Source organism: Parasteatoda tepidariorum, chromosome 12, assembly GCF_982258835.1.
Source record: "Parasteatoda tepidariorum strain Cologne lab strain chromosome 12, Ptep-v5.0, whole genome shotgun sequence".
NCBI lineage: Eukaryota > Metazoa > Arthropoda > Arachnida > Araneae > Theridiidae > Parasteatoda > Parasteatoda tepidariorum.
This window is the reverse complement of record NC_141766.1, coordinates 17,248,070-17,265,011: the sequence shown is the minus strand read 5'-3', so window position 1 is coordinate 17,265,011 and position 16,942 is coordinate 17,248,070. Positions and strand designations below refer to the sequence as shown.

Here is a 16,942-nt window from a genome sequence, read left to right as displayed (position 1 = left end):
ATTATTAGAGATAGAGCTACTTCCAATTAATCATGCTGCTATGAAAGGAAACATCCGTTTTGAACCTAGGTGTACAATTTTTTAAGTAACTCTTACTGAATATTAATAAATTAAAGTGTAAAGACTATTGAAATAAAAATTCAGACTCCACATGAAAGTTGAGTGTTGAGGGTACTCTTTTATGAACATTATATGCAATGAAAGTAAACATACTGTCATCCAAATAACATTTTTGTTTTTTCTCTTTTCTTGTTATTGCTTCTTTTTTCCCTGGGCACAAACGGCTTGTTCTATCAATTTCTGGAAATTCAAGTACATTTAATCACGATTTTTCTGTTAAATCTTTTTCTGATACAGATTTTAAAGTTTCTTGCTCTTTTTTTACTTTCTTCAGACAATATAGGGTTTTCTTTTAATTTCTATCTAGCTTGTCTCATACTAAGTTTCTTCTGTTCCCTTCTCTTTTGCATTTGAACATTTGATTGCTTTCTTTTTTTACATTTTGGTTTTACATTTTTTTCCTAAAATTTGAAGAGAAAAAAATGTTAAATATCACTGAAATTATTTAGAAAAATTGCCAATATTTACTTCTCCGATAAAAAAAGTTAAACTTAATTGATTTTCTTTAAGAATACAAAAAAATTAACACATTTGTTCAATTTTAAAAAATATCAATTAAAAGAAAATAGTTTTTTAATTATTAAAATTGTATTATGGTTATCTAATACATTGTCTCTTCCATTGACTGTGTCTTCTCCTCCGTGGACTTTTTATGTCCACGGAGGAGACAAAAACTAGTTCTTGAATTTTTTACTGATTTTTAATTTTAAAGTTACAAAAAAGGGGGAAGTCCTTTTTATTAAATATACTATTTTTGCAATCTAAAATTCATCTATCAAAAATAAAATTATTTTCTCTTACCTTCCTTATGATGCCCACGGAGTATACGGTGAGAACTTTGCCAAACCCCTGTTGAACACAACAATCCAAAACTGACACCAAAGTGAACAAAAACAACTGATAGAACTGATAGTTAACATTAGAAAATGGAATGGTTACCTTTCCCAGCAGCTGTCTTATAGGGATTTCACATATGCTGTCCTTTATTGCATATTTACCGAACTATATTAATTGTCCATGGAGAGAGATTTCATTTTTGATGGACAAAGTTTACTAGTCATTTATTTTATAAAAATAAATTTTTTTTGAAAAAAATATTAAATAAAAAGTTACTATAAACATTTAACTAGGTAAAACTACAAAAATCATTAAAATAACATTTAAATTGTTTAATAGCCATTAAAAATTATTTTGTGTCACAGGCATAGGGACGTCCACGGAAGGGATTTTGAAGTTTTGTTTATTAAAAAATAATGAAATATTAAATACATTTAGCAGAAATGCATATGATTCGTTAGTTAGAACTTTTCGAAAAATGATGAAGAAAAATATTAAGAAATATTTCCTAATATTTATTACTAAGGGACTTAAAAAATCACCTTTTTGTGAGAATAACCCATTTGTGATCTTACGAAATTTCAGTTCTCTGGAATTATTTTATGAAAAAAATTTAAACTTCAAACGAGTTCAATTCAGTACAAGTATAGGGGCCCTTCACTTATCTAATATTTTAAGCATATGCAGCAACAAATTTTATATGAATTAAATTTTATTTCAAAAAATTGATATTAAAAATTTAATGATCGCAAAAGTGTAAAACTAAAGGTTGGTGCTATTTGTGTTCTTTTTCTGGTTCAAAACTGTTATATATCTTTGACTTGTTAAAATTGTTCAATTCTTGTTATCGTCAAATTTATTTTCTCTTTGTTTGTTATAGTAATGTCAGTTCTGCTGGTGAGTATGCAAGAAAAAAGCTGCGGTCCTGTGAAGGCTTGATCGAAGCTATGGTATACCTAGTGAGATCAGCTATTGGCAAAAATGACATAGATACAAATTGTGTAGAGAATTGTGTATGTGTGCTGAGAAATCTGTCTTATCGACTACAAGAAATAGAAGATCCTGATTATGACAAGCACCTTTACCCCACAAGTATGCAGTCTCGTGCTAGTGCTCCCTTGAAAGGTATATTTTTATTATCCTTTTGTTAAGTTTTTTTTTTAGAGAGGATAAAAAGAAAGTGTATGATTTGAATTAAATCAATATTTTTATTTTAATGTAGCTGTTGGAGATCATTTAGGATGCTTCGGTGGTACAAACAAAAAGAAAAAAGATGCTACAGAAAAAGAAAGAAGAGAAGCTGTTCCTCTAACAAAAAATCCTATTAGCGAGTCTGATCCAGCTAGTGGTTTTGCTCTACTGTGGCAGCCAGAAGTTGCACAGCTATATATTTCCCTTTTAACTGAGTGTTCAAATCCTGAAACATTAGAGGCAGCTGCCGGTGCAATTATGAATCTTGCTGCTTGTTATTGGGAAGTAAGTACAGTTAACAACCTTTTTTCTAAAATATTTTTATGTATAATAAAATGTAAAAATTTCTTTTTATTTATTTGACCTGATTTCACATGATTCATTAATGTGATATTTTGCACATGTGTAAATAGTTAGCTTTGTTATATATCTTGTTTTATCTCTTTATTTTGCCTACTGTTTTTGGAAGTACAAAACTGTGAAGAAGTAACCATTTCTTGTTCTTCCTTCTTTATATTCAATATTTGGACATTTATAATGTCGCAGTGTCCGACTTTTCATTCATGCATAGCTGTCAACTCTACTGCATTTTCCAGTAGACTACTGGATTTTGCCAGTTTCTCCTGGTCTGCTGCTTTAATTAAAATCCTCCTGGTTTTTGTACATTTTAGAAAATTCCCTAAAATTGAGTAACTTTCATAAAAAAAAGTTCCCTATTGAAATAGAATTTTTCTACACATTATTGCTTGTACACATTATTTAAATAAATATTACTAATACATAATGAAGCAAAGCTTATTTATAGAAATTAGTTCAATACTTTGATAATAACTGTTTCAAAATGTTCAGTTTATTTGGAAAATATTGCAATTTTTCTTTTTTGATGACTATAAAAATCCCTGAAATTCCCTATGTTTAAAATATTTAGTACATTATGAAACAATTATGAAATTTATATTTCGTAAAATTTACTACATTTTTTCCTATCCAAGTTGGCAGCTATGTTCATGCCATTAGATGGAAGTTTAAAAGCAATATAATTTCATATGATGTAAATTGGATAATAATTTGGTGTAATTAATGTTAATTTGTTTCAGAATTTATCGTAACAGAACAATGTGAAACTAAAAAATCTTTATTTTGTATAAGGCACTCTGAACTTTTTCCTGCTGCTATACTACTATAATAATTAGTGATTTATAATTTCTTATGGGGCAAGAAGAGTGGTTTTGTGGCAAGCACAGAGTTGATTTAACTATTGAACCAGCTTCCTTGTTTCTGGATTCATTTGCTTACAATAATTTTTCCATTTTCATTAAGATTGCTAATAGCTTCTTTGCATGGTACCAGGATTTAAAAAAAACTGGTGGGGGGGGGGCAAGACAGTGTATTTTTCCAATTAAAAAAGTATTTAAAATAAATTTTATGATATAAAGGAATAACATTAATAAATGGGCGGCATAAATATAAACACATATAATACTAAAGCTATATTTTAGTTCCAATGGATTTAATTTAACATAATGGAGCTATAAATATAACAATGTTCTTATTGACATATTGTTGTATTAATCAAAAAGTACTTTGAATATTTTGAATATGGATTTGTTTATTTTTTATATATAATATAGTATAATATATAATCTAAATATATAGTTTTACCAGAATAAAGGTAAGCATAATGCAATAAATGTAACAAATATTATGCCTCTTAAACAAGTTTATAAAAATAAAGTTTGGGAAGCTTTAATTTATTTTTTTTTTAAACTACCACACGATTAGCTAATTTGGAGCATGGCATTAGTGATGATTTATTTTATTTCGGATATTCTTAAGAGACCTTGTGATTTGATCTTAAATTTGCTCGTATTAATTTATTTTAGAATTTTTGTGCTAACTTAAATTCTACATAGCCATTTAAAAATTGCAGATTTATGTTTATTTAAAATAAATGAATTCTCATTTGCAATTAAACTCAAAATTTTAAAAAATGTGAGAGAACCATATTTTTTTATTTAACCCTATTCAAACTGATTTATGTCAATACAAATAATTTTACTTATCAAAAAAATTTAAAAAAGTAAGTTTGCTTTTAGCCATGGTTTAAACCAACCAGCCCTGCCCAGAACCTTTTCAGAAGAAGATTAATGTTTCCTATTTACCAAGGTTTAAATTGCAGCTCGAAAATCATTGAGAAACACAATGTTTTCTTTCATAAGTTTTTAATGCATCAGCAGCAAAAAGCACTGCAGAAATTTCCCCATCCCATGTTTTCATTATTGAATCAACAATTATACCAAAACATATATAAAAGAATGTTTTTTTTAATCAAATAAGTGATACTCATTTCTCATGAAGTTGTTTCAAATAAATATAAAACAGAAACTTTCATAAATATCTGGACACATGAAAAGCAGTATAATGCATATTTCTAAAACTGTGGATTCTGCTTAGACTTTTTAAGAACTTAAGTCAATTATAAAGAGATTTCAAAAAATATTCAATAATAATGATTTTAAAAGAAAGTCAAACTATAGTGAAACTGGGGATATGGTGAACACTCGGAGGTACTGTATTTTTTTAGTGGTCCCGTCTGTACTCCTATTCAAATAAGGTTATTTTCAACGCTTATAGTGAGCAGCTGAGAACTTGGAAATTCGGTTATAGTGAACACAAATTTCATTTCTCTAAATATCTTTGTCAGTCTTCCTTCTTTAAACTTGCAGGTGTTGGAACTGAAAATGAGTGCATTCTGATCTATAGCTGAAGTAAAATGAGCCATAAATGTCCTTAATCAGCCATAAATGTTTTTTTCTGCAGAAAATGTAGATAAAAAAAATCTTGCATTCTTGGCACATTATAGATAAGAAAATTGGTGAACTCTAAAATCGAATTGTGTTCAATTAAAAATCACAAATTTTTTTTCATAAAAGTGAAGTTAAAACTAATTTTTAGCTACATAAGTACTTTTTTCATTAATTTTTTAATAACTTATGTAAAATTGCCAACCCAATTTTCAATCATTCAACTGTCTTTATGCAAAAAATTTGGATATAGTGAACCATCGTTTATAGTGGACTCATTATTAAGTTCGCAGACGGTTCACTATAGTGGGGTCCGACTGTATTTTTAACTGAAAAAATATTCCTTTTTAGAATACATAAGCATTCTGTATTTGTTTTGCCTGTTTATAAACTTAAATTTAAATCATTAACTCTAGTCAAAACTTAGCTTTACTCTAATTGTTAGAGAATTATTTTACTTTATTTACAAAATGTTGAGTTAGTTCTCTTGGGAAACCATTAAAATATTCAGTAAATTTTTATTAGAATGGTACTAAAGAAACAGTTTTTGTTTACATCCTGTTGAAAAATTTAATTTTAACTAAATATGTAGTTTGTCATCTGTATTTATGAATTTTCTTATCTCCCTCTTAGCCCAGTATAGACATTAGGGCAACTGTTCGAAAAGAAAAGGGTTTACCTATTCTGGTTGAACTGCTTCGGATGGATTGTGATCGAGTAGTAGGATCAGTTGCTGGAGCTCTCCGAAACTTATCCTCAGATGCTAGAAATCGTGATTTAATTGGTAAGTTTTAAACAGTAATCAAATTTTTAATTCCCCTTTAAAAAATGAATAATTCAAATGGATTTAAGAGAATTTTTAGCTCAATCTAATTTTTAATAAAATATTTTAGCCTATGGTACTTAATTGTTTCAAGCTACAAGGTTAATATTTGTAGTAGATTCTTCAAATATCTATATTTTAAGTTTGCAAATTGTTGCTGGTCACCAAAATTTATATAACTATTTTTACATCTTACTATAATAGAATTAACTAAAAAAATTCTATATTACATTAGATACAAAGTTGGTTTATATTTTGGACAGATTTTGTTAAATACAAAAGTATTTTTAAAATGTGATAAACTTGTTTGACTTATGAACTCATTTGTATCCTAGTAATTTTTAGTTTTGCAGCTCATCAATATAAATTTCATTGCTATAATTTAATGTTTTGGCAAATCATTTTATATGCTATATTTTTATTTATAATATTCTAATTAATATATTCTATTTCAAAAAGGCATAAGAACTTAGCAAAATATTTAATTTTTTTATATATTTTTTGTGTACCTTGTTTATACAGTACAGAACCCGTTATCCGGAAATCGGAAAACCAAAACACTGGAATGAAATTCAATAAATTTTCCCGCCATTTTTTTTTTTTTTTTTTTTTTTTTTTTTTTTTTTTTTTAAATTTTCCTCATAAGATTTTAGGATTTTTCTTTCTTTTTTGAAAGATGTTTACCTTACCATCATTTTGGAAATAATCATTAGTGTATTACTTATTTCCAAAAAAAAATTTTTTTAGTTGGGTTCAACAATTAAAAAAACGGCTTTTTGTAGCGATTCAGAAAACCGGAAAAATCAGTTATCTGGAATAGTGATGGTCCCGATTGTTCCGGATAATCGGTTCCCTACTGTAATTTGATTTACTTTTAAGAAAATTTTAAAAGTTCATTAATTAATTAAGCAAATTAGTTAATTCGCTGATTAGTTACTAAAATATATATATAAGAAAACTGGTAACATCTAACTTAATTTTATGCCATTTTGAATTATTTTATTATTTAAATACTTGTTTTGAAGGTAAATATCTCTTGTTACAACTTTTTTTTGTGGAGTAATAGGCTTTTAGCATTAAATTAGTTCTCTGTATTTTTAAGAGCTAATTGTTTTAAGAATAGAAGCTTTCGAGTTTTCTGTTCATAAAAACTATTTCCAATTGAATATTCGATATAAATACACTTTCTGAATTATATTTTAGATTGGTAACTTTTATCAAGTTCTGATTAATGTGATTTTCTGTCAAGTTCTTTTTTCACAAAAATTTTTGACAATTCATTTTGAAATCTCATTATTACAAAACTGCTAAACTTTGGGAATAACAAGTATACTTGAAGACCATGTCAAAAATTTTAGTATTTAAAATATAACTTAATAACCTTAATATAATCAATGAAAAATGCTTCTTATCACATATGTAGATTTATTAGGAAGAATTGAATTTTTTGAATCTGTTTTAAATGACTTTCTTATTTGCTTACAATTGTATATATTTAATATTTGTTTGCAATGAAAATCTTATCTTAAAAACTAATTTCTCATTGGTAACAATCAAGCCTGATTTGTAACATCATTCTGTTTTGTCTATGATTGTTTTAAGTTTAATGCAGTTGAGACATTTCTGACTTTTACCATTAAAGTCATTAGTATTAGTCATTTTATGGTTATTTGACAAATTCAGTGATGTCGTAATTTTTTACTGCCTATCCTCTTTTGATTTCTGTTGTGTATGAGTCAGTGAATTTATTGTTCTCATAGAAAAACAATGATGCTTCCAAAGTTCTAAAATAACACTGTGCATCCCTTGTAAAATGTAGAACATAATCACCTGACATACTTCAACCATGTAGTGATCAATTTATTTGACTTGGTTTGATTGATCCTTTGGTCTTTTGGGGTACTCATTTGTATCTATGTCAATATAGGAGTCTTTTGAGTTGTCCATGCTCTTCTAGATGTGATATATGTTAAGATAGCTAATATATATTCAAATCTGCAGATCATAATAGCTAAAGTTAATTATTTTTTTAGATAATCTTATTTCATTTGTTTAATTTTTTTAAATGAATTCTGCTGCACTTTACTTTCAGCATTCTGTTATTATAACTATAAAGATCTCAATTGTAGGTAATTATGCATTAAAAGATTTGCTTCTCAAATTACCAAATGGATCACCTCAGCATGATTCTGGGACTTCAGATGACACGATCGCCGCTGTTCTTGGAACATTAAATGAGGTGATTGCCAAACAAACTGATTTTGCTCGATCATTTCTGCAGTTGGGTGGTGTTGAACGATTAAATCAGATTGTTCAACAGAAAGGAACTTATTCTCCGAGAGTGGTTAAATTTGCTTCTCAGGTAGATTTTCAGTTTTGTTTTTCTTGTTAAATTTTCTCCAATATTGTGAAATGTTTTAAAATCCTTATAAATAAGTTTGCTATTATCCAATTTATAGTTGCTGTATAACATGTGGCAGAATACAGAACTTCGGGATGCCTACCTAAAGGCTGGGTTTAAAGAATCTCATTTTGTACCTAAGTCAATAGCAGTTAGAAATTCACTTTCATCTCCTACTGGAGCAAATAGCACATTGAATCGTCCAGTCAGCACACAAGGTGGAACAAAATATGAAGATCGTACTTTGCCTCATGGAACAGAGCTAAATTCAACAGCAGGTAAATAAAATTGTTTTTGATTTTTTATCAGCTTTTCATATAATAAGTATTTTGCTCTAATATAATTTGATTCTTTCTTTCTTTTCAGCATCTATTCCTTATAGTAGGGTAAGTTAAACAATCTGTTTTTAATATTTTGGTATTCTGTTCTAAGTATTATGTGTCTAAGAGCTTCAAATTTTTATTGAACTCAATTTGTTCACTTTTTAGTCAGAAGAATTACCGTTAAGTGAACTAAGCCATAGCACAGAACCGCCTTCCCAATCTCAAGCTCACAGACCACACATGGGTGTGTTTCCTCCTGGAATGGTAAATTTAGTCAACTGTTCATTAGTTACCCGAATTATTAAACCTCTTTAGAAATTTAGTTATGTTAAACTATTATCTAAAATTTTAAAAAAAGAAATTAAAATTAATTTATTTTAATTCATTTTAAAATATCTAGATTGTGTTACATGTTTTGAAGTGTTATAACTTTGGTTAAAATAACAAAAGAAAAGATTTTTGTTTCATTATAATAAAATATATTTGTTTTAAAACCGCAGATACTGTCATTGATAAGATATTGGATTGCAAAATCAAATTCCGAAAATGGAATCATTACAACATAAACATGTTATAAACTTTTTTAAGTTCATGTGTTCTTCTTTGGATTTCTCGTCCAAATTTTCATTGTTATATAGTTTTCATTCTCGCACCTATGTTTGACACACACACTCCCAATCGCTCAAATTTAGAGGCTGAGCAAGGCATTAGGGTTAGTGTAAGATTGTGTTCGTTAGCATACCAATGATCACATATAAATTCTGAAGATGTAGGAATTGCAACTTGGCGGCACGTGTATAGCCTTTTTCTTTTAAAAGAATTGACTGTTCATGCTCAAGAAATCAAAAGTATGAAATGATGGGGGGAACTTAGATGGCACTTCTATTGAGTAATATCGATATCATACTTAGTATACTCATTCCACAAACTTAAGAATTCTAAGCAAATTGTTTTTACAAAAATATTAATCTTAAAAATAGGTGTAGACCCCTTTCTTTTTCCCTTAATTGCATGTGCCTTGTCTTGTCCGAGGCGTGCCTATGGAAAGTAGCGTGCGTCTATGGCGAATCTCGTACTGGCGTCCTTCCTAAAATATTTATTCTCATTTTTTTAAACAATGCAAAATTAAAGCATTGTTTGAAGTAATTAACCCTTTTGGCAATATTGTGAAAAGATTGCTTTGTATTTAAATAATAAATAAGAATTAACTATCATAAAATTATCTCATTTTAATGGTAATGCAATCATGTGTATTTAAAATGATCATTGGTTAGAAATAAAAAGTCTGTTTTATCATATGTATAGAAGAGTCTATTGTGTTTTTTCAGTTGTCAATAAAAAATCTGACAAATTAAACACAATTATATTTTAAAGTTTTGCAGATATAATTTGGTAACAAAAATACCCACATACAACAAATGTAGCTCTTGATTAAAGAACTATAACACAACCTGGTGCTTTCTCAATATTTTTAAAATTAAAACTGATTTTTTTTTGGAAATTGATTTTTTTTATTTTTATTTTAAGTAATCTTGTTTAGCTGACATTGAACTTGTCGTAATATAATAAATTTTTTAAATATAACAGTGTAAATAATTAAGATTTGTTATGGCAATAAATAAAATAGCTACAATCAATTTATGTATTTTGCTTCATTTATTTACTATTTAATTTTTAAAAAAAAACTATTCTTATCTTTTAATATAATTAAGTTTTACAAGCATTATATAATATCAGATAGTAAGAAAAAATCTGCATATTACTTACAAAACTCAGACTAAGTAGTGACAATAATACATCTTTAATGGGAAATAAATTTGAGGAAGTTGACATTTTATTTTAAAAATATCTAGAAGTAATAATTTGCTAACAGTGAAAATAAAGCATAAAGTAAAGAAATAGACCGGAATATGAAAAATCCATTATAAAAATGTTTCACAATGGAACAAATTAGAGATAAAGAAAAATAAATAAACAGATTTGAATTATAAATTTTTAGACATTTAGTGCACAAATAAATGAACCACCCTGAATAACTCTTGATCTAATGATCAGTTCTTCACTTTCCAGGACTCAATTGTTAAGGTTCATGGGGGGTCACCTCAAACATGTTAATTAATTAGTGCCGGCAAGTTGCAAAATTAGACACTAAAATGTACTTACTGAATAAACATACCATTTTTTTGACGGATTCGGATATATGAACCTCAAAATGGTCCTCATTGTTTGGACAAAACAGCAATTGAACCTCTTAATGCTGATTTTACTTTTTTCGTATTTGCCAGAGCTACAGCAGGCCACAGCTAGCTAACAATTTTGGGGGAAATATTGTAGTTAGATATAAAACATTTTACTAAACAAAGCATATTTGCCGTCCTTAAACATTCAGTCATCAATGTCGACTGTGCAGAAAATATACTGTGTCGACTGTGTGTGTCGGCATGCCCTGTGCAGAAAATATATAAAGCAAACCATCTTCTTAGGGGGGAAAAACTTGTTCCCTCCCTCCCCATAAATTTCTTTCAGGCTACGCCTATGTTACAACTCAATGTTAATTTTTGTCAACATTAAAATGTGCTTTTTTTTATGTGAATAAGTGCAAAAATAGCCTTTTACTACATTTTTGAATGGAGCAAATTAGTTAAATAATATTCGTAGTCAAATTACTTAAATCAAGTATAGTTTTGTAGAATGTTTGCTTTTGAAGGTCCCAATTATAAATAATTTGAGCAAATCTTCTAACTTGTTTTCTCTTTTTTGTTCTATAGTAACACTTTTTGTTTTGATAGTTTTACTATCCAATAGCTCTTTTTGTCACTATTTCCTATGGTTTTTTTTTTTTTTTTTTTTGGTTTTTTTCAATTTTTTCACTTCTCTTTAATTTATTCACTTCTTTTTCAAGAAAATTTTGACCACTTAAGGAATTTCGTAATGATGAAAAGTAGTATTCAAAAGCGGGTGTATAATAAGGTCGCTAATTTAAAAACCCTCTAAACAACCTAGGTACCGATTCATCTTTTGAACTCAAATATATAAATATCTACTAAATTGCGTTAGAAATTGAATTAAAAATTTACTTTTGAATATTTTTTTTATAAATGTTATGTATGTTTAGTATTTTAAGTTGAACTTGGTAGCTATGGCATTATTGCATAATGTAGTTACCATTATCTCATGTCCGCAATTATATTATAGATAGTATTAGATATGTTAATGTTACTTTTTTATAAAAGTATGTTCACTAGTTGCATTACTATTTGTATAAATTGCCTTATATGCTTAATATTCATCCTGTTTTAGCCCCCTCATGGGTACTAACTTTTCCTTCCTTTGGAGCTTTCCAATTGAATGGTAATGGTTAAATAATTATTGTGCATGACAAAGTTTCTATTCTTTTTTCTTTGCATGCTTTCTTATCTGCTTGGTAATTACCTTAAAGCCCTTATTTTTTCCTCAAATAAAAATGTATTGTATACTAACAAATATTTGCTGATTCTAACTTAATATTTATTGTAAATATCTGTATTTCTAGTTACTGTGCTCAAAACATTTTGCTTTGAAATTGTAGCTTTTTACAGGTTTGAGGAATCAACGTCAAATTACAAACAGAAATAGTGTTTTTGAATACCGTATGCCGAAAAATGTAGCTATAAATTTGAGGCTTGTAACTATTACTTTCGTTACTATATGCAATAACTGCACAAAATTCTGTATGCCTAACTTAAATATTTGAAATATGAACATTTTTATAAAAAAAAAAAAAAAAAAAAAAAATTGTCTCGCTTTTTTTTTCTTGCTATAACTTTAAAATAAATTCTAGATGAGTAACATACCCTTTGTATAACTCTTTAAATATTTATTTTAAGGAGTTGGATGTGTACAACTAAGCTTGTTGCTGTTTCTTTAATGATATGCACAATGCTCAGGATGTTACGAATCGGTTCATGGTGCAACCGTATTATGTACTTCGTATGTTATGGTAGCGTTGTGGATGTTCATATTATTTATTCTATCAAGCAGTGGTATGCTTGTTTATTTCTCTTAAGGTGTAACGTTTGCTAGGAAACCCCCGTGCTTTGGCGCGTATGTATTTTTGCCTTCACAGCCATTTGTAAAATAGTCATCTTCGTATTAAGTTGGAAGTAATTTATTGTTCAAACTGCACAAATGATGTATTTATTGCTCCTTCATCACTATGCCTAAATAACTCTGCTTCCAGCAAAAAGAGAGAGAGAGAGAACAACTTTAATTACTCATATTTTGTGCAGTCTTCAACAAGTTTTTTTTTTTTTAATTTTAATACAATAGTTTTGTAATTAATTTAAAGTTGCTCAGAAAATTTTGTTTAACCTTATTGAATATTTTTATAGTAGCAAAAAAAATACATAAAAAAAATTAGTTTTTTATAAACATGTCCATATCTCCATAAATATTTAAGCTAGATTTACGGAATTTTGTGCCATTATTACATATAGTGTAATTTCCTGATCCAGTAATTTCCTAATCCAACATTTTATACAGAGCCTGAAGAAATAAATCTTAAAATTTTTGGTACAACGACATTTTTAAAATTTTTGTTTTGGCTTCTAGCAATTAATGTGACTTTAATTTAATCTCATGAACTTGCATATAAGATTATGTTTGCATAATGTCCAACTTTTCTATCCATAAAATAAATTTAAAACAAATTTATTTCAACAGTTGAAAAGTATGAATTAAACTTGCATTTCAACTCTAGAAATATTGTGCTCATCCTTGTGTATACAATGTTTTTTTATGGTAAAGTGCTTGCTTCTAAAAAGTGTTGTTAATCTGTGGAAGATATACATCTTAACTTTTTAAAACTATTAATGTGTTTTATTTTGCCATAAAGAATGTTTAAATAAGTGCTTTATGATCTTTTTAAACAAATATTTATTTTTAAGTGAGGTACAACCTCCGAACTTCTAATTACAAGAACTTTGGATTCTCAAAAAAATTCCATTTGTTTTTCATAGCTATATCAAAATTTAATTTTTCCAAACAATAGAACCCATGTACAAAAAAGAAATACTGATATTTTTTTCTGTGCTCTAGTTTCTTATTTTATATTAGATACACCTGGGGGAAAATGCAAAATTCGGCCTTTTTTAAAAAAATAATACAAGAAAGCCACCATCTTAAAGAGTTTTTTAAAAAAAAACTGAGACTAACTCTCAAAGGATTAATAATCGTGGCATGGCATGTTATTCCTCTCCTATTTGGTAAGCAGGTATGATGCTTTATTAATTTAAATTATAACATTGATTCTCTATTTAAGGAATATTAGGCAGGTGTTTTTATCTTCTGTTCCTTTGCTCTTTATCTTCTCTTTCTTTGCTCTTTAATAAGCAACAGGAAAAAAAATAGTTTCTTTTATTTCCTTTCTTTGTGTAACAGTATGGAGATTCACAACATTTAATTAACTCATTTGATGTTTATAAATTCATCTTTTTTTCTTCCCCTTTTAGAGTATTTTTTTTATTTTTTATTATAAGAAATAATTTTGAGCATCTGTATCTTCCATCTGACTCATTACCTTGATTACATAAGAACTCTTTCAAAAACAATTTCTTGGCCCATAAATTTAGTATATTAAGGTTGAATTTTCTTAAAGATGTAGAATTATATTACACTTTTTTTACAAGTAGTTAAGATTTTTAAGCAAATTCAATTTCATAGTTTATTCTATTTTTTCTCCTTTCATCTTTGAATATTTCTTCGCACTTTTGATTGTTTGCTGTTTTTAATATGTGAGTATCTGTTGCTTGTTGAAATTTGTAAGTTAATGACATTTATTTTTTTATGTTGACTGGTATTGTCACTTAGATTCTTTTTATTTATTGCAATGCATGTATTTTAGTTTATTTTAATGCATGGCGATGTTACTTTATTAGATCCAAAATAATTGCATTTAAAAAATCTATTTGAATAGGAGCAAGCACGTTCCCCTGCTGATCCAGTTTATGCTCAGGTAAACAAAAGGCGAAACAAAGAACAAAGGACTCATTCTGATCTCCCTAAACAGCAACTTCTTACCAATGATCAACCGGATGGAATGCCAGCTGGTGACTCATGGGTGTGAGTCCTGTTCTTGCTTCCTAATATGTTCATACTGAGAGCTCATAGTGCCTGAGCTCACAAACTGTACCATCTTGTTGATAGAGACAATTAGAGAGTAAAAATTTTACTTAGAAAATATCTCTCCTCGCAGCTGGTTTGTTCAGTTACGGGTGATAGACAGTCAGGATGCGTGTCGTCAGTGGTGTATACTGGTGTTGCGAGCAATGAACCATTTTAAGAATGGTAGCTCGCTACGTGCCTCCTAATTTGTTTATATAAGTCAATAGAAATATATCATTGCTCCCACAAGTCTTGCCCATTGAAACAATTATTTGTGCCAACTATAGCGCTTATTTGCAGTCACAAGTAGCTCTAAAGCGCTTTCAAAGGAGTAAGCTTGGTAACACTTACATTTTCATTTTAACTTTGAGATTTGTTTACACATATACAGCTCAAAAATGACTTCAATTTTACGTTTGAGTCAGTGACATATTTCTAGGCTATCCTGCCATCAATCCAGATAGCCTTGCCTTAATACTCTACAGCAAAAGAGTGAATAAGGAACTGCCACTCAAGTCAATTCAACTTTCCATTTGAAAGTTCAAAATTTAAAGCATAATCTAATGGTGTGTAAATGTTAAAAAAAAATGTGAAAATAGTAAGCCTGAGTATGTGTGCTATTGCATATAACTCATCTGAACCAAAATATTTTATGCTGGACCTTTTTGTTTAATTCATTTTGCAATATTTTACTAGCTTGCCTTTTAATAATTTTATTTTTAGCTATTTCAGTATTACCTGCAATGTTTTAGGAAGTGCATAAGTCTTTCATTACTGTTATGTGTTGTTTTTCTTTTCTACAAAAGTTTTACAAGTTTGTTGTACTCCATAAAATTTAGCATTACATTCTATGTAGTTTCATATTTCGTAATTCAAGTTTGGAGTTTCGTAGTTACCCATTTTCATGCACCATCTGTTATCTTCAATTCACCATAGGTACATAAAATACCAATTTTTATAACATAATCAAAGCATCATTTGGATATATCATCTGGTGGTTGAAATGAACAATTTGTGAAAAATCATGATACCTGAAATTCTATTCTTTCATTTGCAAGAAGGATATTTTTGAAAAATAGACATTTTATATTCAACTCATTATATTCTTTCACTGGTGCAAAATTTTGTATGTACTTTCTGTTATAAAATTGTATTATATGTAGTTTTCCTTTTCTTTTTGAATCAGTGAAAAGTTAATATGAAAATGTTGAATATATCTTGTTGGTTTTGATTTGACTCATGTTTTTGCACCAGCTTTGTAATTCATTTTATTTCTTGATAGCATTTACCCGAGGTGCTACTAAACATCAAACATGAAGAAAAACATCCCATTGGATTATTTTATGTGCAGCTTATGTATTATATTTACTTTTATTTATCAATTTGTTCTTTCGATTTAATATAAATGCATGATATTGTATTAAGTTATGTTAATGAATATAATATGTTCTTTTAAGAGCAGTCAAGTGTTTTGATTTTGAAATTGTATACTAATGAAGTTGACCTGTTTACATATTTAAGATGTTAAATTTTTAAGTCGTTTTACAAATGAAGTTGTGCATAATTCAAAAGTGTCAAAACTTGTCTAGTTGAAAAACTTGATTAATAAATTTTGTCATGCAAAGAAAGTTGTTTAAATTTTATTGAAATTAATAGATTTTTCCCCAATTGTATCATTTCTTTATCAGTGATGTGATAGACAGAGACTCCTATTCGAGGTACTAATGCAAAAAGTTCACTTTACATATAGATTACATTAAAAGAATTAGGAAACTTGTGATACAATATTTTTTCACAAAAAATCAGTTTTTGGAAATGCTGGCATAAATAAGAAAAATACTGTAATGATATAATAAAAGTTATGTTCTCAAACCTTTTTTTATAACAGTAGCACAATAACTTTCTTCCATTTTTATCAGATTTTACTATAACAACGTGTATAGTGCTAATGTAATTTCAGCTATAAATAAAATCTTTTATTACAAAACTTAACAAAATAGAGCTAACTTTTAGTGTATCACTGCCAATGTTTTGTACGAGAGACGGAATTAATTTATATGTGGTCTTTAGTATGCAGGCCTGGGATTAATACAAACAAAATTGCATTTTAAAAAGCATATTTTTGTCATAATTTAAAAAACAAATTTTTTTTTAGTTTGATGTTTGGAATTTAAAGACAATGATTTTAAAAACCATTAAAATTGCATACATGGGATTCTTGCGACAGTTGGGTTCTTTTGCTTTGGCAGATTTCTGCCATTTTGAATATTCAAGACTACTGTGGAATCCCCTAATTTTATTC

General features: G+C 28.1%; 1 protein-coding gene across 9 annotated transcripts in view; it reads left to right on the top strand.

Annotated features, from left to right (window-relative positions):
* p120ctn (adherens junction protein p120) overlaps positions 1–16,268 on the top strand; it is a 246,965-nt gene extending 230,697 nt beyond the window's left edge. For 6 of the 9 annotated variants that reach the window (XM_087155626.1, XM_087155627.1, XM_043049508.3 and 3 more), the window contains 8 exons: positions 1,838–2,082; positions 2,180–2,433; positions 5,586–5,736; positions 7,905–8,137; positions 8,235–8,454; positions 8,543–8,562; positions 8,665–8,763; positions 14,453–16,268. In XM_087155626.1, coding sequence (XP_087011752.1) covers positions 1,838–2,082; positions 2,180–2,433; positions 5,586–5,736; positions 7,905–8,137; positions 8,235–8,454; positions 8,543–8,562; positions 8,665–8,763; positions 14,453–14,602 — 1,372 coding nt within the window. In that variant the 3' untranslated portion in view covers positions 14,603–16,268. Of the gene's footprint in view, positions 1–1,837; positions 2,083–2,179; positions 2,434–5,585; positions 5,737–7,904; positions 8,138–8,234; positions 8,455–8,542; positions 8,563–8,664; positions 8,764–11,799; positions 11,851–14,452 lie in introns of all 9 variants that reach the window. The other 3 variants (XM_087155628.1, XM_071188185.2, XM_043049509.3) reach the window with 1 other exon arrangement.
* Positions 16,269–16,942: the final 674 nt, after the last annotated feature.